Raw genomic sequence first — 27,271 nt, forward strand, 5'->3', positions numbered from 1 at the left:
GAGTTATATCCCCAGCCCAGTGTATAATTCATTCTTGATGAGGAATACAAAGTATAAGTAATTCATTCTAAAACCTCACTGAAAGGTTTAAATTATGAGAGAAATTCAGAATTCTAAATCAAATAATTACTTAAACTTACTGGAATAAAAAGTTGTTCTAAAATACTACCAGGGATTCAGATACTTGTATACCAATGCCCAGAAAAGCATTACAACTCACATGTCCATCAATGGCTGAATGGATAAACAATAAGTGAAATGTGTAAAACACTGGTTTTAAACTATCACAGTCTTTTTTAAAAAATCTTACTATCAAAATAATTTTATGCATTCAGTCAACTTCTACAAGGAGGACTTAACAATACTAGTAGCAAGTACTATCAATATGAATACCACAAATATTTTTATCAGTAAGACTTTTCATACTGTCTAAAATACTCCCATATGCTACTAAAGAAATAAAAAAAAATTCCTTTTCAGTATGACATAAATTAATAAGAGATTGACTTACCAAATTTGCACTTAGCAGGTTTTTCTGAAGCTGTTCAATTTTTCCTGTTTGTTTTTTTATTGTAACTTTTAACTTAGAATTTTCAGTTTCAAGCCTAAAATGTGTATTTTAAAATAATTATTCTTAGAACAATTTTTAAAATACTACATAATTTTTGTACAAACATCTCCAAGACTACCTAAAGTCTTAAAAATCTGAAAAGCAGATTAATTTGGTAACTGTCATTTTTCTAGCTGAGCTTAGTGAATAATGTAGAAAAATCATGTACTTTTCTTTTGGTAGTACTGGGGATCTCCCAAGGACTTCATACATGTGAAGTATGAGCTGTATTAACGAGCTACAACCTCAGCCCTAAAATACACATTTTAAGTAACTTAAATCTGAAATTCCCCCCACTTCACACAGCTTTGTTATGGTAAATGATATAATTCTCACGCTACACTGCTTATTTTAATTATAATTAAAGTTATTTGTATGCTGCTTAAATTATACTTTTGTAGGTGATCTTGCATCTTCACAACACATTGTGTAGCCTCTGTGTGTCGATCCTCTGCTTCTTGTAACTAAAACAAAGAAAAAAAATTGATAACAATAACCACGTATAAATTTGTCCATCACTTTTTTTTGCTATATCCCTTAATTTGCATACTGTCTCTATTTTTGTGCTATAAAAGCAGAGTTAGCTGAGTTATTACAATAGGGAATCTCATGGCCCATAAAAGACTTAAACATCTGACCCTTTATAGAAAAGTTTATAGATCCTTACTCTAAGGCTGAAACACATTACTCTTGCTTTTGTTGTTTTTTGTGGTGCTGAATATTGAATCCAGGGTTTCATCCAATATCAGGCAAGTACTCTGACACTGAACTATTTATATCCCCAGGTCTTTTGCTTTTAAACTGACAAAACTGGAAAAATGCAGAAAGAGGAAATTCCTTATGGTAAGCATTCATATTTTTATATTCCAAGCACCACCTGCTCAACTATAATTTGGGGAAAATATATATATACATATATGTATAAATACACACACATATATACATGTGTACATACATATATATAAAACCATAGTTATGCCACTAATGACAAAAATTAATATGATGCTTTAGGTGACAACTAGATGTTTCACAGAATACTTTGAGAGGCTGTATCTACACAGAAGTCAGAATGCCTACATTTGACTCTTAGCTGGCCAGTTACTAGCTGTGTGATCTTGAGTAAATTAACTTTTTATGTCTCAAGTTTCTTCATCTATCAAGTGGCAATAATAATACTATTTATTTACTGGACTGTTGGGACAATTAAATAAGCAAATAGACAAAGTATTTAGAAGAGTATGTGGCACATACTGAGCTATATATAGTATTTGCTATTAGTATTATTAGTATATTTTATATACTAATAACATTTGATATTGTTGGTAAGTGGTATGCCAATGGAAGAGGTCTTCTATACAAGGTGCCCTGAGTCATTTTTCATACCATTGAAAGTGGCAGTAAGTGGGGAAACATGAGGCCCAGAAGACATCCCCAGCATTTCATAAAACCTTCACCAGTTCCACTAGCCAATGGTACTGTTTTCCACTTCACATAATTTACAGCTCTTTTTCTCAGTACTACTCAGTGGGCTATAATCCTGCAGTACAATGCAAATAGCACCTCCTGGATTAAGCAGTATGTAACTGGTGTGACCATCAGTGGCAGGCTAATCAAGTGTCAGCCTAAGCAGCAAGTAGAAATTGCCCCTTCAAGGGATAAGGACGTCTTTAGAGCCACCTGGCAGACTCAGAACTGGGAAAATGATTAGCCATAACACAGTTTGATTAAGACTTCTAAATTATGCATACCTCTTGCCCCCTGCCCCAATTCTTCCTATATGTAAACTTAGATGCTCCTGTTAGCACTCTGAAGACAGCTAAAATGCTGGATTCTCACCTTGCCTTCCTAATACTGTCATATTGATTAAAGACATTTATTCCCCTGCTTTTTGTTATTACCTTTTCTGTATGTTATTTTTGGGGTTGGATCTGGTTTGTTGGGAATCCCTGGCCTCAGACCTTTGTGGCCTAGGACTCTGGTAATAGCATTGGTGAGCCAAAGCAGCCCCTCTGGGCATCAGTCACTTGTTCTAACCAGCTTTGTGTAATTGTGACCAAAATACTTGATCAGAGCAATTTAGAGGGAGAAAGGTTTACTCTAATTTATAGTTTCAGAGGTTTGGTTCATGGTTGGTTGACTCCATAGCTCTGGTCCCAAGTTGAAACAGATATCAAGGCAGAAGGGCATGGCTAAGGAAAGCAGCTCAGGACATGGCAAGCAGGAAGGAAGGAGGGGGAGAGAAAATGAGAGAGAGAGACAGACAGACAGAGAGACAGAGATGGACAAACAGAGTTCTACGTACCAGGGGCAAAATATAAACCATACCCCCTATTCCCCGGTGACCTATTTCTTCAAGTTATACTTACTTGCCTATCAGTTAATCCACATTGGTGGATTAATCCACTGATTAGGTTAAAATTCTCATAAATCTAAAAATTTTACCTCTGAACATGCTTGCATTGTCTCACAATGTGATTTTGGGGGACATCTCTTATCTTTAGATATCTTTAGATATGTAGTAATACCACTTGAAGCTAGCTGATCCAGTCAGGGGTAAATAAAGGGTAATCTTAGGTAGCTGCTGATACTACTACCTTTATTTCAGGGGATTTTTTTTTTCTTCCACTTTGGGCTAGCTCTGGCTACTTTTTAATATTATTTGGTGAAGAAGAAAAACAAACTTTCTTTTGAATTCAATGGTCCTTAAATTGAGACCCATTTAGTTCTTTACAACAGTACATATTGGTCCTTGCTTTTTAATTTCTTTTTTGTTTGGGTTCTTTTTTGGCTATTTGAGGCTTAAGTCATTTGTTTTAACAGGGAAAATTAAAAATTTTTAGAATTAGTGGTACTGAATAGTGAAAAGAGAAGATAAAGACATAAAGTAATCAGGAATTTGGGAGATAATATGTTATAATTTATAACTATGGGAAATACTAAGTTGATAGTGGCTGAAAACCCCCTAGAATCTTAGCTGGTTGTTTGCCTATAGCTGTGAACCTATGTCCAAGAAAACGATCACGTACTGCTTTAACAGTAACATGTGTGTTCGATACAGAAAAAAGATGGTCTCTGAAGCGGGTTATTGACCCACCGTACTACTTTACAGCTAGAATTGTTTTGCGAAAGATGAGGAAAATGAGCAGAAATACATGTTCACTCATGCTTTTACGTGACTAAGACTTCTCAAGGAACTAAACTCATAGTGCAAAGATCTAAGGCACCAAAACAAACCTAGATATTGAAGGGGAAGAGTAATAATGAAGGGAAAGATAGGGCTATACCTCAATTAACTCTCCCTCCAGTGGATGGAACTACTGGGATGTTGGAGAAAACACACCTATCTGGATATGACAGTGAGTCTCAAACAGACTCCTCATTTAAGACCCATCAGGGCACCCAGTTTGGCCAGGGCATCCATTCCAATGGGGCATGGCCATTCCCATTAAGACAGTATCTTGTAGTAGAGTTAAATGTTCAAGATCAGCCTACTGGCTATTCCTGGTTACACACTGCATTTTCTACTTTTGATCTTCTAAACTGGAAGAACACTAACCCTCCTTATCATAATGACCTTCAGAAGATGATTAAACTTTTTTTTTTTTTTTTTTTTTTTTTTGCACCAGGGATTGAACCCAGTGGTGCTTAACCACTGAACCACATTCCCTGTCCTTTTTTTTATTTTTTATTTTGGGATAGAGTCTTGCTAAGTTGCTTAGGGCCTTGATAAGCTGCTGAGGCTGGCTTTGAATTCAAGATCCTCCTGCCTCAGCCTCCAGAGCAGGAGGGATTATAGGCATGTTCCACTGTGCCCAGCAGTGAAACTCTTTTTTAGTATTTTTGCCACCCACTATCCCACTTGGGCTGCTATACAAGCTCTGTTTAACATAATTTTAACTACTGATGAGAGGTGCCCTGTCTTAAATAAGGCTAATAACGAGTGAGATCTTTACCAGGCTATTCCCCAAATACTTCGAATCTGGTAGATCCAATACCTACTACAGAACTGAAGTGGACTACAAACAACCACCACCACAACAACAACAACAAAAAAAACAAAAGGGCCTGACTGGACCACTATCATTAAGTGTATCTTGGGAAGGCTCAGGTAGTGAGTAGCCATGACAAAGAATTTAAATATGACAGCTGTATCAGGGGCCTCTGAGGCCTCCTTAGCCTGGCTAGAAAGAAGATATCAGACTTATAGACTTACACTGACTTAGACACAGAGGCCCCTGAGAAAGTATGAATTTTCAATATGACCTATATTGAACAAATGCTCCTGAGAGCAGGTGCAAACTTTAAAGGAGCCATGGGCATAAACCCTTCTCAGCTGTTTTCAATGACCAAGAAATTTGAAGGGCTAAGCAAGTCATCATCTTCACTCAAAGCTGGAAAACTAATATTGGGGGCTCAACCTGAAAAAGAAAAAGGATCTTAGAAAAAGACCAATGTACATAGTGTAAAGAAAATCAGCATTGGAAGAAACACTGCCCCAAACTCATTATTTTTTTGGTACCGGGATTGAATCCAGGGGTACTTAAACCACTGAGCCATATCCCCAACCCTTTTTATTTTTTATTTGGCGACAGGTTCTTGCTAAGTTCCTTAGGGTCTCACTAAGTTGCTGAGACTCGTCTCAAACTAGGAATCTTCTTGTCTCAGTCTCCCAAGCTGCTGGGATTACAGGTGTGTGCCACCACACCCAGCCCCAAATTCTTAAATAAAAAGAATCAGCTCAATAAAGAGCTAAAATATCAGTTGGTGACTTTACTGAGGACTGGGGTACCCTAGGAGTTCTCTAGATAATGATTAGATTCAATCATTATCTCTCCACAGAAGTCTCAGGTACAAATGGCAGTAGGAACAAACCCTTAACCTTCCTAATTGACATGGGTTCTACTCTTTCAGTTTTACTGATCTCTTGACAAAGACATTAGACTGTGTGCCTATTATAGGAGTACCAGGTACACTCCAAGAACAGGTTTTCTTGCAGTCTATGGAATGCAGCTTAGAAGACCTACACTTAAATCACAGCTTTCTTTAATGCCCAGTTTCATTCCTAGGCAAGGACTTGCTCTGCAAACGTAACCCCTTCCCTGGGGAAAATAGCAAATGCAAGTGCAAATTCCACCTGAGTAGGCACTTTACCTCTAGTTGATGCTGATCCAAGAGAAGCTATCTGAGAGTGAGTCAATATCCTCAGAATTCTACCAACATGTTATTCAAGCAGTATGGGCTGATGGGACATCAGGCAGAGCTAAAAACACCTTGCCCATTAAGATCCTCCTAAAAGGAGGTGTACCAACTCCTGGCTTAAAACAATAACTACTGTGACAGGAGAAACCTGAAGAAGTTAGTTAATCTGTACTCTAAAAGTTTTTGAAGTATGGTGTGATCAGCCTTGCCAGTCACTTATAATACTTTTGTACCGCTGGTAAAGAAATCTTGATCTGAGGAATACTGCTTTGTTCAGGATTTGCAGGCATTAGTGAAAACATCCAAGGCATTCACCCAACAGTGTCTAATACTTATACCCTTCTAGATGCCTTGCCAGCAAAGTACAAATGATTTACTGTCTTCAATTTTTAAAATGTTTTCTTTTTCATTGCTGTGTGAAGAGAATCAATTTTTGCTTTTGAATGGATAGATCCCCAGTCAAAAGTCACCCCCCAATACCGCTGAGCAGTGGTTCCTCCAGGATTGAAACATGTACCCCCAGGATCTTTAGAGATATATTGGCTAAGAATTTAACACCTAAATCAGGGAACACTACTACTATATGTAGATGACTTGATAATCACCAGTCTGACTTTTCAACTTGGCTTAGAAAACATCCAGATTTTAAACCACCTTGCTGAGGTATTTCCCTCTAAAGTGCAGATTTGCAATGAGTTGTTTACCTAGGGTTCCAATTATAGTAAGGTCCATGAAACCTAATGTATAATCAGTTATGAGAATTCCCGGAGATACAGGCTATTGCAGAATATGGATACCTAATTTGGGGCCTAAGCAAACCCTCTATATGAAGCTGTAATTTGAATAGATCTTGAATCCTTGATCTGTACAACAGAATGTCAAAATGCTAAAAGTCCCCCTGCTTTGGAACTACCTAACTTAGAAAAGTCATTTAAGTTGTATATACAAAAGGCAGGAAATTGGTCTGGGAGTTCTTATCAATTACTGGGAGAAGTTCCCCAACTTGAAGCTTACTTTTCAAAACAATTAGATACATAGTCAAGGGATGGTCCTCTTGTCTCCTGGCAGAGGCAACCACTTATGATTTGCTAAAGCAAACTGAAAGTTTATAGTTAGACAGCAAGTATGTACCATAACCAGGTCCTAACTTTGCTGGACCAAAAAGGAGGACATTGGCTAAGAGGAGGGAGGTAAATATCAGGTATTCAGTTAGATGACTCTAATGTGACCCTCCAAACAATATCAGCTTTAAACCTGGCTACCTCATGCTGTTAGTCTTTCATTCCAAGATCCCTACATCCAGCCCTGTCAGCCAGAATTACTTATAGAAGAAATGATTGCCCATTTCCTTTGAAATGAAATGGGGATTTTCTGAGGAATTAAAGGAGGATTCAATTACTAACGTAAATGACACCATTTTGTCTCTCTTGGAACTGCCTTATTTTGAAGTTATTCTTTTCTTCAGTTTGCCTTAAGTTCTAAGATCATCAGTCTGATTATATAAACAACCTGTAAAGCAAATCGAGTGTGCCCCTTCTAGGATCATAGGCCTGAGAGATAAATATCCTGTGAAGCAAATGGAGATGATCTCATGAGTAGCTGAAATTTCTACACATGGAATGAAGACACCCCACTGATAATTCTATTTACTGCTGGTTTGTTGGAATCCCTGATGTCAGGCCTGGGCCTAGAACTCTGATAACAGTATGGCATATCAGAAAAGCTGTAGCCTGAGCTTTTTGATTAGTAAAGTACTAGAAATCTATAAAGCCCTGTTTTGGCTATATAATAAAGGAAGTCAAATCTAGTTGTGTGTGTGTGTGTGTTTTTTTTTTTTTTCATAGTGAGAAAAATATGAGCATTTGACAGAACAATTCTCTTGTTAGATTAGGTGCTTTAAACTTTACATTTAATTACTTAAACTATGGGTAGAATAAAAGTCTTACTATGCCAAAGTCTCAAAGAAGATGTTGCTGGCATGGTATAATGTACTTAATTTAATCATAATGACTGTAAAAGCAAAAATATTTTCAGTTTCTTGAAGGGAAGGTGACATGCATATCATACACTATTTCCCACTTGGGTAAATGTATACTTAGAGATGAGTTTATTCCCTTCCAAAACTTAATACCAATGTAAAATTTAGGGCTAAATTGTTCTACAGAGGCAAGTACTGAAAAGAGCAAGGTCAATCAGAGAACAGTGAAAGCAAGCATCATGAAAAAGAGCAAATTGTGAGCCAGTTCTGAATAAATGAGACCAAATGTATAAAAGCTGAAAAAAGCAGAAAGGACAGCATAAGTAAGGCAGAGAGAGGTGAAATCAGCCCTGTTAGCACAGAGGATAAAATTCAATGGCAGGGAAATAAAAACATGTCCACATAATAATAACTTCGAAATAAATGTTAATTGCAGCATTGTTAGTAATAGCCAAAATGTGGAAGCAACCTAAATTTGATCAACTGATGAATAAAACAGTGGCAAAGCCATATAATACAATATTACTTGACAACAGAAAGAAACTAAGTACTGACACTTGCTGCAACAGAGATGGACACTGACCACATTACACTAAATGAAAGAAGCAAGTCAAAAAGGATTTGGCTGGGTGGACACTGCAATTCCCAGTGGCTCAGGAGGCTGAGGCAGGAGGATCATGAGTTCAAAGATAGCCTCAGCAACTTAGCAAGGCCCTAAGTGACTCAGTGAGATCCTGTCTCTAACTAAAATACAAAAAATGGGCTGGGGATGTGGCTCAGTGGTTTAGTGCCCCTGAGTTCAATCCCTGGTACCAAAAAAAAAAAAAAAAAAAGACTAAATATGCATGACTCTATTACTCTATTTATGTGAAATGTCCAGGACACCAGGACAGGTTAATTATAGAGAAAAAAAAAAAAAAAATAGATTGAGAGTTTCCTAGGACTGGGGAAGATAAAGGGATTGGGGAGGATAATAGCTAAGGAATTTGGGGTTTCTTTTTAAGGTGATGAAATGTTATAGAAATACAGTGATGGTTATGCCACTCTGAATATACATAAATTTTATGCTTAAAATTGGTGACCTGTATGTATATTGTTTTATTTCAATAAAGATGCTTTTTAAAAAATCCAAAGGGAGAATCTAGATAATTTTCTAATTTTTTACTTTGGCTACAAATCCTATACATGTCTGTATAATAAGTCATTTAAAATGAAAGAAAACCAAGGAAAATGTCTAACGTTTTAAATAGTTTTACAATTAATGTAAAATAGTTTTAAAATTAATGTAAAACTTTTGCATTTTTCAGAAAAGTATAATGACCTTTCTGTGCAAATCATCTTGAAACCTGCAAAATAAATATATACTGTATAATAGATTCTGCCTATTCACAGAAGGTAAGAAATAAGAATTTTCTGGGACAGTCCATTAAACATTATTCTCTGATTTAATCTGCCTCACTTCAGAACGACAACAGAGATATCACTAAAAAATACTGTTTAACAGAATTATGTCTCTCAACTTCTGTGATGTATGATGTAAAATTCTCAAATTTTGTAGTGTAAATGTTTTAAGGATGTATGAAATTTCTTAAATTCTCACTTGCATTCAAGTGAGAATTTAAGAAATAAGCATATCACAAAGATATTAATATGGCAATTACATTATTATTATATAACATTATAATTATGTTACATTGTATTATATAACATTATTAATTATTTCATTAATTAAATAGAAAACCTGTTCACTGGAATTAGTATCCCAAAACAATTTAACTATTGACATGTTAAATTTCATACATACTTGACTTCTTATTTGAGCTAGTTTTTTCTTTAAATCCTGTGTCTCATCTTCCAAACTAATGCGATAACGTGATGAAACTTCTAATGAAGCCTCTGACATAGATTGTTTTTTCAGGGTATCAGCCAGTTCTTGTTGAAGTTGTCTCACAACTACCTGATAAGATATTTCTGTTACTGATTTTATAAACCACCTTATTATTAAATTATATTAATATTTAACTCACTTATACTATGAAAATATCACCACATACATCAATTCATCGTTCCCTTCAGGTGTATATATACTTCTGTTTATTACTGAGTTCAGTTAAACATACAGAAGGCGTTGTCTTCCTGCCTAATACTATTCTATTATCTAGATGTTAGATTCAGACTTATATCCACTCCTCCCCTGATGAAGCTTTAACATTTAAAAACCTACTGAAGTCTCAAAAAGAAATAGGTCCATGGGCAGAAATGGTGGTGGTGAGTTTTTACACAGTATAACATGCTCCTCCTATTTCATTGGAGGCACAAATTAACTTCAGAGTCCTTCACATATTCAGTCCTCTGCTTGAACCCTTCCAATAGATTATTTTTCTTTCTTTCTTCCTTTCTTCTTCTTCTTTTTTTTTTTTTTTTTTGTTGTTGTTGTTACTGAGGATTTAACCCAGGGGCACTTAACCACTGAGTCCCATCCCCAGGCCTTTTTATATTTTTATTTAGAGACAGAGTGTCACTGAGTTACTTAGGGCTTTGCTAAGTTGCTGAGGCTGGCTTCAAACTCACTATCCTCCTGCCTCAGCCTCCTGAGCTACTGCGATTACAGGTGTGCACCACTGTGCCTGGCCCAATAGATTCTTATCTCAGAATAAAAGTGAGTCCCCAGGCAAACTGGCCTTCACCTTCCTCCCTAACCTCAGATTCTGCATCTCTCTCCCCTACTTTATTCAATTCCTCCTATACATGAATCCTACCACCCGTCATTAATGTGAAATGGAGATTCAATACCAAATAAGCAAATCACACTTAGCTACAATTATCTTTGTACTAGAAAAAGTTATATCCTTTACTTTGATGATATTAACTGAGTCTTGAAATGAAAAGTATGAGATAGATATTTCAGAAAATGATCAACAAATTAAAAATACCAGTGGAATGATAAAATCAGCTATGGTTTTGATAAAAATCACATTTGTCCCAAATTATGATTTAATGAAAAGTAGATGCCTTTAAAGAGTTGGGATGTTATAAAATTCATAATTTGAGATAAATATTATCAGATTTAGGTTATATTGATTTGAATTAAAATTACACCAACTAAAATATGTATATTTTAATACATACTGATATTATAAAAAACAGCATCTATATTTTAGTTCATATGCAAAATCTGAAATGAACTATTGAAGATACCCACTTAACTGAATTTTAATTTTAAAATACTTTAGGTATGAGCATTTCCATTTATCTGCTTCATTGTGGTCTCAAAATATGGTAACATAAAGACATTAAAATTATTTTAGGACTTGGGTGTATGTCAATGGTAGTGTATGTACTTAACATGCTCAAGGTCTTAGGTTTAATTTCCAGCAACAAATAAAAAATCATTTCAGCAGTACTAGAAGACTACATTATTAATATCAGTATATATCTATTAACAATCTGTAACTGAACTTATTAAAATTTCATAGGCAACACAATGTCTTCTTTTCAAAGTTAAGCATCTCAGTCTAATCTAAAAATTTTCTCCCCTTTTTTTATTTTTGGATTTCAAATTTAGTTCTATGTAACTCTGAACCTTTAAATTTTTAACTGACGCATAATTGTACATATTTATGAGGTACAGAGTGATATTTCAAAATGCGTATATAACTCCAGCACCACACACACACACAAAAAAGCATATATAATTTATAATGATAAGATTAGGGTCATTGATATACTCAATACCTCAAACATGAACCATTTCTTTGTGCTGGGAATTGAGGCTTTGTTGCATTTCCTAGAACCAAGGTATATTTTTGAGTTGACATAGCAAATAAACTTATAATGTATATATTTTTATATTCAATTAGATGAAACATCTAACCATAATGAAATAAAACTTTTGAGTTTTCCTTCAGGAAGTTTGCAAAATATTCATCTTTCTTGATACTTACTTCTCTTTCTGCTTTTTCATTTTCATACTGATAGAGTCTTTCTTTTAAATGATTACATTCATTGATTAACTCCTTATTTCTGTCTTCGAGCATTAGATTTTGTTTTTCACTCTCAGCTTGAAGTTTTTTTACAATGTCATGAAATTGGTCTTGGATGTTAATTACTGTCTTTTCTTTATTATCAGCTTTGTTGTGAGCATCATCTAATTGTTGTCGAAGCAATGTATTTTCACTCTGTAGTTGAGATAATCTCTCCTCTAAAGATTCCTGCTTACCAATGTATTTATTAACCTTACCTTGTTCATTTTGATACATATATTCAATTTCCTTCATTTGGCACTGTGTTTGGTTTAGGTCCCGTTGTACCTGTTCTAAAACCAAAATCTTTTCTCTAAGAGCATCTTTTGTATGGTGGAGTTCAATTTCTAGGTCATTGAATTTTCTTTCAGCTTTAGAAAGCTGATGGGAAAGAATCTCATTGTTATCTTTTAGATTAGATATATCAAAATTCATCTTATCCTGTAAACGAAAACACTCGTCTCTTGATCTCTGGAAAGCAAGTTCTAGGTCTCTTTTGGATGCCTGACTTTCATCATAATCATGAATAGCAGCAGCCAGTCTAGAACGATATGATTCAACTTCCGTTTCCAGTCTTTCCTTGTTTTGTTTTTCATTCTCCAGTTTAGAATTTAGCATTGTATTCTGAGCTGTCAGAATACTAAGCTGTCCATTATACTGAAGTACTGTTGTTGTAAAAGTTTCCTCATTCAGTTTTATTGTCTTTTGAAGGTTATCATTCTTTTCATTTGCAATTTCAACATCCTCGAGGTATTTCTTTTCCTTTTCCTGGTTCTGATTTTTTATTGTGTCTATTTCCAGTCTTATCATGGTGATTTCTTCCTGCAAACTCTGATTTTTATGCAATAGATCTTTTTCTTTTTCATGACCAACAGAAACCTAAGTTAAAAGGAGGCATTTAGCTATTACTCAATGAAATGACATATCAAAATTTGCTCTGTACATTTATGTAATAAAAGGGTTGCAATCAATGGATAACTAGAGAAAAATTTTATCTAACCTTCAAAGCTTACAGGAGCATAAAATTCCCAAAAGTTCAAAAATTTAACTGAAGGCAATGAACCCATAAAAGCAAAAAATAAATGATAATTTAAAAAAATAATCTCAGAATTGGAAAAGACTTTCTCTGAACTCTGTTAGTAGAGGTAGTTAGCTAGAAATGAGAAGGCAATGGGAGAAAGGGGCAGGCAAAAGAGGGGAGCAGCTTTAAAGAGCCCCTGACCCAGAGGACTCATTACTAATCATGTGATGTCATAAGGACATAAATTCCTTCTTCCTCTTGTGTGGGTAGAGCTATGGAAGAAATCTATCATAGGAAGGTGGGTAGACAACTCAAGAGGTATTATCAGTCTTCCTCCCTCCACACTGAGTGGGGGCCCACCACATTCTTTGGACAATTTTGGGGCACAGATCATGTTTCCAAGGTCACATTTGTACCTACTGGGTGCTCCGAGGGTCACTGACCCATATTATATGAATTCTGTCAGAGTTGCTAGACCAGAAAGAACAAAGTGACTCAAATTCATAGGTGCATACCCTTAGTTTTCACATAGTACAGACTTATGATTACCCCCAAATGGGCAAGGGTTGTGCAAGTGCCAGGCCCCAATGGTAGTGGGGTTTCATGCCATTGCAAATTCTCACCCCCTATTGTAACATAAGCCTAAGCATAATCATTTCAGCACTGTTGGGTCAACAGTCTGCCCTGCTTCTTTGTCTGGGGTGTATCTCACTTTCTCTAATTATTTCCTTGCCTTGCAATAAACCTGCTCTAATTACTGTCCCGGCCTTGCTATATTTGTTTCTGCCCTGGTGTAACTACCTAAATCTTAGGCATTACACATCAAAGGCTGAGGATCACTTTATAATAGACTCTCAACTTCTGGCAATAATTACAAGAGATCTAAAATGTAAGACAAAGAAATTTGATAATGAGTGCAAAAAAGATGGCAGAGTGAATCTAGGCAGCAACCCTCCACTCCTCCACAGTCTAGAATTGAAGACGTGAAAGAACAGCTGACTAGAGAGGTGGGTGACAGAATAAATACTCTCGAACTCAATTTTGGATAATTTGAGACTTGGAGGGACTTGGAATTTGTTTACTGGAACAAAAAAATAAAAGAATTCCTTGACCCCAATCCCTGACCAGAGTGGGGTTGGAAGGGTGGGGTAACAAAGTGAGGAAGAGGTAGAGGCAAAACCCAAAAGCTTACTTCCTTAAGAACAATTTGGAAAGAAAGGCAGATGAAGTTAAAATGGGACAGAAGCAGCAGACAGTGAAGGAGACTACACAATTCATTCCAAGTTGTTGGCAGAAAACTGGGCAGGGTGGCCACTTCATAGAGACCATAGCTCTCTGAACTCCTTAGAAGAAATTAAATCTATATGGCATCTCTCCATCTATAGAAATAAAAGCACAGGAAACACATCTGAAATGTGTTGTCTTAGTAATATGTCTAGAAGGACCTTGTAGAGGAATCACTGCTAGCTGAAGGTTACTGAAACCCTCTCCCCCTCACCACAGACAAGGGGAGCGGGGTGGAGCTGACCCAAAGCAAGAAACTCCCAGAGAACATTAGTACCAACCCAGTACTCCTCATAGTTGCCATCTGCATGAGCTCAAGTGAAGACAGACCAACTGACACTACCCCAGTGATAATGTGTAAAACATCAGGAATCTGCAGCAGCCAGAGTGGAGGTTTCTGTTCCACAGATTGCCCATAGAGAGTCTGCATTCATAGGCTTCACAGTTGCAGACAGCCACTAAGTGCTTAGATATAGCTGTATCAATACACCCCAGCAGAGGGGAGTGGGTATATAGTACGTAGTGGATATATAGCATATAGCAGCCAGTTATAATTCTGAGTTTTGCATCCCTGCACCCAACAGAAATGGCCAGCAGACAGCAAACAACAAACATGAAGACTTGGCCCTCTGGGCTGACTAATAAGCATCAGAAGTTAGTACAGAAACTGTAGCACCAGGGAATTGCCTCCTGTGCACCAACTGGAGGGTCCAGAGCTACAAGTTCCAGAGTTGTCAGTTGACATAATTCTTACTGAGACACACCAACACACAGAAGGCATTTGTGAGGATATCCCCTAGGAGCCAGGGGAGAAGGTCACATATGAAATGCAGTACACCTCACAAAGGGGCTTACAGAGGAGCATCCCACAGACACCAGTCACTGCCCAGTGTGCCCAGATACAAGTCCACTGATCAGGAACCTGCACACTCCACAGGGTGCAGCAGCCCTGAACCTCTCATATGCCGCTCATCATCACTTCAACCAAATCACTGTATCTCCACCTTAGATGGTCACACCCCACACACTTTAACGTATACATGGGGGTTCCACACTGGATCTGACAGTGCTGGGTACATGGGGCTTTTCTTTGTGACGGCAAACAAGACTATACCCCCTAATAGAGTGACCCAAATGCTTAGTTGCAAATAGGGACCATCTCCTTTGACTCACCGGATATCCAGGAGGTGCCTGGACGCAACAAGATCAGAGGGGCAGCCTCCTAGAATTGTATCAGTGGTGAGCTGGTATGATCACTACCTCCACATCCAGGGAAATGTAGAGGTAAAGTCAAGGATTGGTGGGCATCTTCTAATGGTCCCATTAGAAATCCAAATCAGGAAGTCTCAATAAGACATTTCCCCACCTCAAATAGCTTGGCATGAAATGTAATAAACAGCTCTAATGTCAGTTTTGATTTTACAGGTATTAGTTTTCATATTGCATTAATAAGCATTCTTTTTAATATTCAATATTTCAGTCTTCCAGCCAATTGATTATATTTCTTCTAATGTTTTAAAGCATAAACTGAATCATTCTATCTTTCCTCTCTTAGCTCAGGTTTATATTTGTTCCTTTTAAGTCTCTCACTATTGCATTACTTATTTGTCTCAACCTCCTCTCCCATTTTCTTCCTTTTATCTCACCCTGCAAAAAAATCAACTCCCAATGGATCAAGAACCTTGAAATCAGACCAGAGACCCTGCATCTTACAGAAGAAAAAGTAGGTCCAAATCTTCAACTTATTGGCTTAGGACCAGACTTCCTTAACAGGACTCCCATAGCACAAGGAATAAAAGCAAGAATCAATAACTGGGACAGATTCAAACTAAATAGCTTTCTCTCAGCAAAGGAAACTATCAGCAATGCGAAGAAAGAGCCTACAGAGTAGGAGAAAATCTTTGCCACTCATACTTCAGATAGAGCACTAATTTCCAGAATATATAAAGAACTCAAAAAACTACACCAAGAATACAAATAACCCAATCAACAAATGGGCTAAGAATACGAACAGATGCTTCACAGAAGAAGATCTATAAGCAATCAAGAAACATATGAAAAAATGTTCACCATCTTTAGTAATAAGAGAAATGCAAATCAAAACTACCCTAAGATTTCATCTCACCCCAATTAGAATGATGGTTATCAAGAATATGAGCAACAATAGGTATTGGAGAGGATGTGGGGAAAAAGGTGCACTCATACATTGCTGGTGGGGCTGCAAATTAGTGCAGCCACTCTGGAAAGCAGTATGGAGATTCCTCAGAAAGCTTGGAATGGAACCACCATTTGACCCAGCTATCCCACTCCTTGGCCTATACCCAAAGGACTTAAAATCAGCATACTACAGAGATACAGCCACAACAATGTTCATAGCTGCTCAATTCACAATAGCCAGATTGTGGAACCAACCTAGATGCCCCTCAATTGATAAATGGATAAAGAAACTGTGATATATATATATATATATATATATACACACACACACCATGGATTATTACTCAGCCATAAAGAATAATAAAATTATGGCATTTGCAGGCAAATGGATGCAGTTGGAGAATATCATGCCAAGTGAGATAAGCCAATCTCAGAAAACCAAAGGACGAATGATCTCACTGATAAGCGGATGATGACACATATATGTGGTGGCAGGGGGGCAAGAATGGAGGAAGGAGGGACTGTATAGAGGGAAAAGAGGGGTGGGAGGGGTGGGGGGGAGAAAAAAAATAACAGAATGAATCAAAAACTATTACCCTAGGTAAATGTATGATTACACAAATGGTATGCCTCTACCTCATGTACAGAGAAACAAGATGTATCCCATTTGTTTACAATAAAAATGAATAAAAAAAAAAAAGACACAGACTGGCAGAGGATTAATAATTAAAAAACAAGATCCAATCATGATGTGTTTGCAAGAATTCACTTTACAGGCAAAGATGTTTACAGGCTGAAGGTGAAAGGATGAAAAAAAAAAGATATACCATGCAAACAGAAACTGAAGATAAGTAGATGTTAACTATTCTCACATGAACAAAGTAGACTTTGAGCTAAAATTAATCCAAAGAAATAAACAAGGTCACTTTATGGTAGTTAAGGGCACTATACAACAACAAGATATGATTGTAAACATTTATGTCCCAAATATCAATGTAACTCTTACATAAACACTACTCAATTAAAAAAACAAACAAACAAACCTCAAATAGACTTCAAAACAATAGAACTAGGTGATTTCAACACAATTCGCTCATCAAGAGGTAGGTCATGCACAAATAAAGTACATAAAAGCTCTTCAGACCTAAAAACTACTATTAATCAAATGGACCTAACAGGTATCTATATAACACTTCATCCATCAAAAATAGAATTCACTTTCTTCTCAGCTTTATATGGAACCTTCTCCAAAACAGTCCATATTTTAGAACACAAAGCAAGTCTTAGAAGAAAAAAAAGAGGAAAAAGGCAATTTTTTTGCATTTTATCAGATCAGAATGGAATGCAATTAGGAATTCATATCAAGGTAAAGAACAGAAACCACTTAAACACGTGGATATTAATACACTTCTGAATGAGGAATGGATCATAGAAGAAATCAGGGGAGAAATAATAAAACAAATGAGAACAGAGTTACAAAATTAAAATATCTGAGAGTATGAAGGCAGTTCTAGAAAAAGTTCACAACATTGACTGGTTATGTAAAAACAAATCCAGAAAGATTCCAAATAAATAATCCAAAGTTACATCTCAAGGTCCTAGAAAAGTAAGAACAAACTAATTCTGAAACTAGTAGAAGACAGGAAATAAGTAAGACCAGGGCCAAAATTAATAAAATCAAGAATTAAAAAAAAAATACAAAGGATTGATACAATAAAGAGCTGAGTTTTTAAAAATTTTTTATTTTTTAAACTGTGGTGGAACTCAGGAACACTTTAATACTGAGATATATCCCTGGTCTTCTGGTTTTTTAATTTTGAGCCAGGCCTCACTAAGTTGCGAGGCTGACCTCATACAATCTTTCTGCTTTAGACTTTCAGTTGTTGGGATTACAGGCATGCACCACTGCATCTAGTAGAGCTGGTTCTTTAAAAAGTTAAACAAGATTGATAAGCCCGTAGTCAAATAAGAACCAAATCAAAAGTGCATATCATCAGAGACATTTCTGAAATACAGAGGATCACTAGGAACTATTTTAAAAACTTATATTCCAATAAATTAGAAAATCTAGAAGACAATAACTAATTTTTAGACACATATGATCCACTCAAATTGAACTGAGAGGATATAGATAACCTAAATAGACCAATATCAAGGAATAAGATGGAAGCAGTAATTAAAAGTCTTCTGAAAGATAAAAGCCCAGGATCAGAGTTTCTCAGGTGAGTCTAGTGAGGAATAATTAATGCCAATTCTTCTCAAACAATTCCATGAAATAGAAAAAGAGGGAATACTACCAAATTTATTCTATGAAGTCATTATCACCATGATACACAAACCAGGTGAAGACACACTGAGGAAAGAAAACTACAGAACAATAAATAGCCCTGATGCAAAAATCCTAATATAATATTGGTCATTTACATTCAAAAACATGGTACACCATGATCAAGTTGGTTCAGCCCAGGGATGGAAGGTTGGTTCAACATATACAAATCAATAAATGTAATTCACCACATAAATAAAGGCTACATATGATAAACTCATAGGAAATATACTGAATGGAGAAAAACTGAAAAGCATTTTTTCTAAAATTAGGAATAAGACAAGGATGCCTGCTCTCACTACTCCTTTTCAGTATGGTTCTTGAAACTCTGATACAAGAGAAAGAAATTAAAGGAATATAAATAGGAAAAGAAGTTAAATTATCTCTGTATCCTGATGACATGAACCTATACCTAGAAGACCCCCCCCCCCCCAAAATAAAATTCCATCAGAACAGTACTGGATCTGATAAATTCAGCAAAGTAGTAAGATACAAGATCAACATATAAAAATCAATAGCTTTCCTATACTTCAAAGAATGAATCTACTAAAAAAGAAATCAGAAAAATAATTCCATTCACAATAGCCTCAAAAACCAAACCAAATCAAATCAAACCCAAAACAAAAAATCAACCTGTGAATACATCTAAACAAGGAGGTGAAAGAGTTCTACAACAAAAATTATAGAACACTGAAAAAAGAAACTAAAGACCTCAGAAGATGGAAAGACCTCCCATATTATTAGATAGGTAGAATTAATATTGTCAAAATGGACATATTACCAAAAGCGATAAACAGTTTCAATGTAATCTCCATCAAAATAAAATGACATTCTTTGTAGAACTAGAAAAAAGTTTTAAATTCATTGGAGGAAAAAGAGATCCAGAGTAGCAAAGCAATACTGAGCAAGAAGAATGATGCTGGTGATTGAAAATACCTGTTCTCAAATTTTATGACAGAGTTATAATAACAAAAAACAGCATAGTACTAGTGTAAAAAGACATGGAGACTAATGGAATAGAGTGGAAGAGATGAAGACACATCCATATAACTAGTCATCTGTCCCTGTCCGAGGTGCCAAAAACATACTTTGAAGAGTTTTTTTAAAATCAAATGGTGCTGGAAAACTGGATAACAATATGTACAAAAATGAAACTAGATTCCTATCTCTTCACCCTGCACAAAAATCAACCCAAAGTAGATGAAAGTCCTAGGAATTAGACCAGAGACACTACAGCTGCTAGAATAAAACATAGGACCAACACTCTAACATATTTGTGCAGGCACTGACTTCCTTTATAAGATTGCTAAAGCTCAAGAAATAAAACCAGGAATCAATTAAGTGGGATGGTTTCAAATTAAGAAGCTTCTGTGCAGCAAACAGGAGTGTGAAGACCCTACTGAATGGGAGAAAATCTTTGCCAGTTACTCTTCTGGCAGAAAATTAATATGCAGAATATATAAAAAACTAAAAACGTTACTATGAAAAAAAAATAGCCCTATCAAATAATGGGCAAATGAACTTAACAAATACTTCTCAAAAGAAAAAATGCAAATGGTTAACAAATAGATGAAAAAATATTCAACATGTGTATAGTAATTAGGGAAATGCAAATCAAAACTACACTAAGATTTCATCTCATCAGTTAGAATGGCATCATCAAGAAAACAAATAATAATTGCTGGTGAGGACATGGGGGAAAAGGTACACTCATGTACTGTTGGTAGGACTGCAAATTAGTACAACTATTCTGGAAAGCAGTATGAAGATTCCCCAAAAAACTAGGAATGGAACCCCCATATGACCCAGCTGTCCCACTCCTTGATACCTATCTAAGAACTAAAATCAGCATACTATAGTAATAAATGTATACTAATGTTTATAGCAGCAGCACAATTCACAAGAGCCAAGTTATAGAATCTTCCTAGATGTCCTCAATAGACAAATGGATAAATGTCAGACATATACACAATTTTTGATCATCCAAAAACAAGAATAAAATTGTCATTTTCTGATAAATGGATTGAAATGGAGAACATCATGCTAAATGAAATAATTTTTTTCTCTCACATGTGGAAACTAGAGAGAAATAATTAGGAAAAAAAAAGGATCTCATAAAAATAGAAGGGAGAACAGTGGAGTAGAAGAAAGAGATTTAGGGAGAGGGAGGAGGGATGGGAAAGGGAAGAAACTGCAGAATGAAACTGACCAAACTATGAAAAAGTGCATGTATGAATATATCATAATAAATTCTACCTTTATGGATAACTATGAGGTACTAATTAAAAAAATAAATTAAGTAAAGGAAGACCAATAGAGGTAGGAAATAGATCAGGAGGAGGAAGGATAGGTAGTACGGGGGATTGAAATGAAACAAATCATGTTATATACATTTATGGATATGTCAAAATGAACCCCACAATTATGTATAATTATAAAGCATTAGTAAAAAATTAAAATCAACAACATTAAAAAGTTAGGATTGCACTTTTATATCTAATTTACATGGTCAGCCCATAATAAAAAGACAGCTCTACATATATTTGGACAGATGAATATTTTCAATGTTTTTAGATTCATTTTTTCTGAAAATATTCCATAATACTCTAACATTTTAATAGTCATGTATAAGAATTATGGTTACTGATAAATCTAGATGCTACAATAAGCACTTCTACATATATCACTGAACTCAATCATCACCATTCTGCAAGGTAGGTTAAAAATGTAAGGAAGTCACAGGATTTTCCCCATATTTTCTGAATCTACTTCTAGTGTTCTTCCACCAAATCAGTTATTTCTATATTGTAAATATATAAATATAAAAAAAGTTTTGTAATTCAAAATGTTATGGAAAATAAGGTGGAATTTGTCAGGTTGTTCTTAGACAATACTGATATTTGCTGGTGTAGTAACTTTATTTCTTCTTCATAGTGTTTTAGACACTAATAAAATTAAAATAGAGAAAAATACAAACCTATTTTACTAGGAACAAAATACTTAAGAATAAATATACTAAGTATATATTATGGTATAACATTGTCTTCTAAAGCTCTTTGTACTGAAATAAGTTACTTGAGGAAATGACATCCAAAATAGGTCTCTGCTTCTATACTTTTCTTTCTTATCTTGCAGTAGAAGTTACAAACAAACCTCCACATTATCATATCAGGGGGATGAAATCACTGAAAACACCTACTCTTTCCTTTGAATGAGGTCATTGTGAAACTCTCTATTGGACTACTACAGACAAATGAAGCTGAATTAAGAACATTACTTTATCCAATGAGCCAAAAATGCCATACCACTCCCAAAATGTGTAACTATGTATATAAAAAACTATATTAAAACATATGGTTTAAAGAATCTGCTATACTTTCCAAGATGTATATAGTTGGTTTGTAAAATATGAACACATACAAATACGTACACATATTTGGCAATGATTAAAGAAAATACCTCTGAGCTCATTTTCCCTTGTGCCATTTCTATTTCCTTTTGTTTGCAAAGGTGATTTGCCAGAATCCCATCTTGTAAAATTCTAGCATTCTGTTCTCGAGTAAGCTGCCTCTCCAGGTCATTTCGTTCCTCTAAAACCTAGAGATAAATTTCATTAATTTTTTGGTCTTGTTCCACTGGGGAAAGTCTAAAAGCTTAATTAAAAGCAGAACCCACAAAATTTTTAAAAAATCTATAAAAAGGAAGTAGTCTATTAAAAACTACTTTTTTTTTTTTTTTTTTTTTTTGTACCAGGGAATTTACTCAGATGCATTAACCCCTGAGCTGCCCATCCTTTAAATTTTTTTTTAGTTTTTGAGGCAGGGTCTCACTAAGTTGTTTAGGGCCTTGCTAAGTTGTTGAGGCTGTTTTTGAACTTACAATCCTCCTACCTCAGTCTACTGAGCTGTTGGGGTTACAATTAAATTTGTCAAAGAACATAACCACTTCTTAACTACTGGTAGAGACAATATCATCAAATAAACATTTTTACAAAACAACTAGTTTCATGATAGTTTCAAAGCTATTTAGTTTGTATTTTTGTATTTTAACATAAAAATGCCTCATTTACTATTTATGTTAGTAATCAAAATTTAATTTTCATTCCTTCATTCAGAAAACATAGTGAGCATCTGTTAGAGGTCAAGCAAGATTCACAATAAATAATTTTAGTTATAAGTATCACAATTTATTTTTGGGATAAAATAATATAGTTTTAAACATAAATAATAGTCATGCCACCTAACATTGATTTAGTTCACAATGGACCACTTATATAATAATGGTCTTTTAAGAGTATATTGTCTAGGTACCTTAAGTTCATGTAAGCATATGCTTATGATCTTTGCATTATGATGAAATTGCCAAACAACATATTTCTCAAACACATCCTTATCATTAGTGACACTTGACTATATATCAAGGGATATTAGTAATATTGATATGAGTAAGAAATACGTAATTTTACCAAAGATCAGTTTACCTGATTCAAATTAATTTTTATAGTCTTTAGCTCCACCTCTAGTGTCCTGAGAGCGATTTCAAGTTGTTGTTTCACTTCAACTTCTTTATTATATTGCTCTTCTTTTTTTCTTAAATGTTGTTTAATTTTTTCATAAAAGTTATCAGCATTTCTTCTCTTTTCCTTTTCTTCTTTTAAAGCAAATCTACAGTTAAATAATATTTTATTTTAAGATGTATTTTGTTAAAAAATGAATAGTTCTTGCTCTACATACACTGATTTATTTATCCAAATAAAATTACCAGACTTTTGAACATTTTTCATTTCTAGTTCTCATTTTAAATTCTCACTTAAGTCTCTTCTAAAGCACATATACACTTGAAAGGGAATAATGAAAGAACATTATCCTAATTGATAAATTTCTTTTAGTACTAATTCTGCTGACTTTCATGGAAAAGGAATTTTGAAATTATTCAACAAAGTTATAGCTCAAATTATCTTGTTTACAAAGTAATAATTCCTCCTCGATTAAAAAATAAAGTTAACTAAGTTTGAAAAAACATTACTTATAAGCCAGTTTATAAATTCAAGAAATAAATTTTTATCTTTATGAAACTTCACTGATATCTCCTGAAAATGATTCACAGTGTAACATAGTACATTTGGACATATTTACACAACACATATCTACACATTACTATAATTTCAAGACTAGGTTAAGGAGCCCAATGTCTATTATTACCTTTTAACGTTTCTTTATTGTATTACTTTCAACTTACCTTAATTATTATAAGCAACTTAAAATTCTCCTTTGGAACAAGACTGGACCTAGTACTTAATCTAACTAGAGAGCAATATGTTATTTCAACTTCAAAATCTGAATTAATTTTATTTATATATGAAAGAGATGTTGAATAAGCTACTCAGTAATCACTTTCTATTTTACTCTTTATTTCAAGTATGTTAAGAATAAAACTGAAAACCCACTTCCAGAGCTGAGGGTGAAACTGCCAAGTTTGGAACCTTCTGATAACTAAACCTAACACAAGAGCATACACCTTTACAGAGAGGGCAGTTCTGTGATGTTCTTGGTCACACATGTATGGAGTTTCTCAGGGGCAGTGGAGATTACTTCCAGGAACAGTAAGACCTCTACGTGGACAAGTAAACTACACAAATCTATTACTATTCCCCCAAGAAGTCCCCATAAGAGTGGTTAACCTGGATGTAGAAATATTAAATTGAAGTCCACAAGAGCTCTGATCTGGATGGGATAAACCTCAGTACACTTCCTTTCAATTGCCTCAGTATTACTGGTTTGAAGATTTGCTGCCTCTTGTTAGGAGGCTCATTTCATTTCCCATAACTCTCAAATTCAAACTCAAAGAACCAAGAATATTAAGTGGATAATACTTAAGTAGACTTTAGTAACTTTGCATCATTTCCATATTCATTTTTTAAAATTCCTTCATAACTCTATTGAGGGTTCTTTAACTAAATTACCATGGCTGGAATGAACTGCCCTGCTCCTGTGGAAGGCACATACAAGAACATAAGGTTTCTTATTACACACAATCCAATCAATGCAACCTGAAGCAAATTTATAGAGGAATGTAAAAAGATGGTATTACCATAATATTAAGAGTACATAAAGCAACCTATGACACTACTCTTGTGGAGAAAGAAGGCATCCATATTCTTGATTGGCCTTTTGATGATGGTGTACCATCAATCCAACCAAATTGTCAATGATGGTTAAGTCTTGTAAAAATTAAGTTTCATGAAGAACCTGGTTGTTGTATTGCTCTTCACTGTGTTGCAGGCCTTGGGAGAGCTCCAGTGCTTGATGCCTTAGCATTAATTGAAGGTGGAATGCAATATGAAGATGCAGTATAATTCATAAGACAATAGTGGTGTAGAGCTTTTAACAGTAAACAACTTTTGTATTTGGAGAAGTATAGTCCTAAAATGTGGCTGAGCTTCACAGACTCCAATGGTCTTAGAAACAACTGTTGCATTCAATAAAACTTGGACACCTGATGCTATTACCTTCAAAGCAGAACTTAAGACAGGACCTAATTTGTCATACATATTAGCATATATGTTGGTGTGGTGAATAAATCTGATGAAGATTCCATAGAAGTACTAGAAAATTTTGGCCAGGCCACAAGCTTGACAGAATTTCAACTTCTATGTTTGGGTTGTATCAGTTGACCTTTCCTGAAATCATGGGGTATTGATTTAATGTTATTAACTTTAGAAAGATTAGATATCAAAATACCCAGTATAGTACTTGTATATTTTTAGTTTATCATATGATACCAAAATCCCAGGAAATAAGAACACCCTACACCTTATGTGATTTATTCCTTCAGTCATTTCAAACACTGTAAGGCCTATATGGTTATCTGCCTGCTCATTTTCTATCTCCCACATTCATATTGGTATACATCAGGTCTGTTTTTAATCATTGGAGGTGTTTTTGTTTGTTTGTTTTTTAAATTTTTACCAAGTCTTATGGCAATTATTTAACATCCTTTTAAACTTTTGCTGTTATGGGAAACCTCCATTTTGAAAACCTAATGTTACAGAAGCATGTCTTTCCTGTCTCCAAACAAAAAAAAAAAAAAAAAAAAAAGGCTCACAGCTAATTTAATGTTTGCACTGAGGTGCAACTTCAGAGGGAGGGCCAGGAAAAAAAAAAAAAAAAAATGGGAGAGGGGGCTATTAAATATTTTTACTAAAATGTTGCCTTTGTCTTGTGTAGAACCTGTAGAATACATGTTGTTTATTAGTTATTTTTAAAAGGTAGAGATACTCTGTTATGGTATATAAAACAATTTTTAATCATAAAATTCCTTAAAATCTTGTAATTTTTTTCATAATAATCAGAAGTTCTTTACCAAGTTTGAAGTGTTTTTTTTCTTCTCAACCTTTTGCAAAAATAAATCAATAAGTAAATAAAAGTAGGTTTCTGATGATGAACTGAGCAGACATCCAATATTTTATATGCCTTTTGAACTGTGTAACAATATATGGATATGTGATAATTTTGTTTTATTAAGTAAGTTGATAAAATGGTGATGTGTATCAATGTTAGTTTAACCATATATTTATACTGTCTGGAATGTGTGGTTACAGTTCTGTGGGAGAAATAATTTGTTAGTGTTCACCAGCTTATAAAAACTTAGTGCGAGAGATTAGACAGAAATAAATAAATAAGAAATGCATTTATCGTGAAAAAAATAAAAATTAAACTGAAGCTGGGGTTCTAGCACAGTAGCAGAATACTTGCTTATCATGTATAAGGCCTGAAATCAATCCCTAGCACTACCACCACAACTAAAAAAAAAAAAAAGAATAAAATAGCATTTTAAAAGATTTTTTTCCTGTATTGAGAATAGTAATTTCATGCTCTGTTGAAGGAATTAACATAAAGTTTCTTCAGAACAATTTAGAAATATTGATCAAAGATCTTTTCAGTTTTTATACTTTAACCAAATAAAAGACCTTTTCAAAAAATTTTTATAATTTAACCAAATAGTTATCTATTGAAAAATTTATTCAAGCAAATAATTAGAATATAGAAAATAATTTTCTATATAGTTTCTTCTTTTCTTATTGTAAACAAATGTGATACATGTTGTTTCTCTATTTGTACATGGAGTCAAGGCATACCATTTGTGTAATCATAAATTTACATGGGGCAATATTGTTTGATTCATTGTTATTTTTTTCCCTCCCCCCTCCCCCATTCACCCCACTTTTCCCTCTATACAGTCCTTCCTTCCTCCATCCTTACCACCCTCCATAACCCTAACCCTAAACCTAACCCTAACCCTAACGCTAACCCCTCCTACGCCCCATTATATGTCCTCATCCGCTTATCAGTGAGATCATTCGTCCTTTAGTTTTTTGAGACTGGCTTATCTCACTTAGCAAGATATTCTCCAATTTCATCCATTTGACTGCAAATGCCATAATTTTAACATTCGTCATGGCAGAGTAATATTCCATTGTATATATATGCCACAGTTTCTTTATCCATTCATCAAATGAAGGACATCTAGGTTGGTTCCACAATCTGGCTATGGTGAATTGAGCAGCTATGAACATTGTTGTGGCTGTATCTCTGTACTATGCTGATTTTAAGCCGTTTGGGTATAGGCCAAGGAGTGGGATAGCTGGGTCGAATGGTGGTTCCATTCCAAGCTT

At 34.9% G+C, this 27,271-nt stretch overlaps 1 protein-coding gene and 1 pseudogene across 9 annotated transcripts in view; one reads left to right on the forward strand and one right to left on the reverse strand.

Annotated features, from left to right (window-relative positions):
• ANKRD26 (ankyrin repeat domain containing 26) overlaps nt 1-27,271 on the reverse strand; it is a 124,705-nt gene that overhangs the window by 24,182 nt on the left and 73,252 nt on the right. For 7 of the 8 annotated variants that reach the window (XM_079136807.1, XM_079136811.1, XM_079136808.1 and 4 more), the window contains 6 exons: nt 23,078-23,261; nt 22,057-22,194; nt 11,732-12,688; nt 9,592-9,744; nt 1,004-1,074; nt 512-605 (listed from right to left, as the gene is read on the reverse strand). In XM_079136807.1, the coding sequence (XP_078992933.1) occupies nt 512-605; nt 1,004-1,074; nt 9,592-9,744; nt 11,732-12,688; nt 22,057-22,194; nt 23,078-23,261 (1,597 nt within the window). The remainder of the gene's footprint in view (nt 1-511; nt 606-1,003; nt 1,075-9,591; nt 9,745-11,731; nt 12,689-22,056; nt 22,195-23,077; nt 23,262-27,271) is intronic. The other variant, XM_079136810.1, reaches the window with a different exon arrangement.
• LOC306659372 (protein tyrosine phosphatase type IVA 1-like) lies at nt 24,561-25,081 on the forward strand (annotated as a pseudogene). The gene is made up of 2 exons: nt 24,561-24,895; nt 24,971-25,081. The product of its transcript is annotated as a protein tyrosine phosphatase type IVA 1-like (transcript).

The sequence above is a fragment of the Sciurus vulgaris genome (assembly GCF_902686455.1).
Source record: "Sciurus vulgaris genome assembly, chromosome: 4".
Lineage (NCBI taxonomy): Eukaryota > Metazoa > Chordata > Mammalia > Rodentia > Sciuridae > Sciurus > Sciurus vulgaris.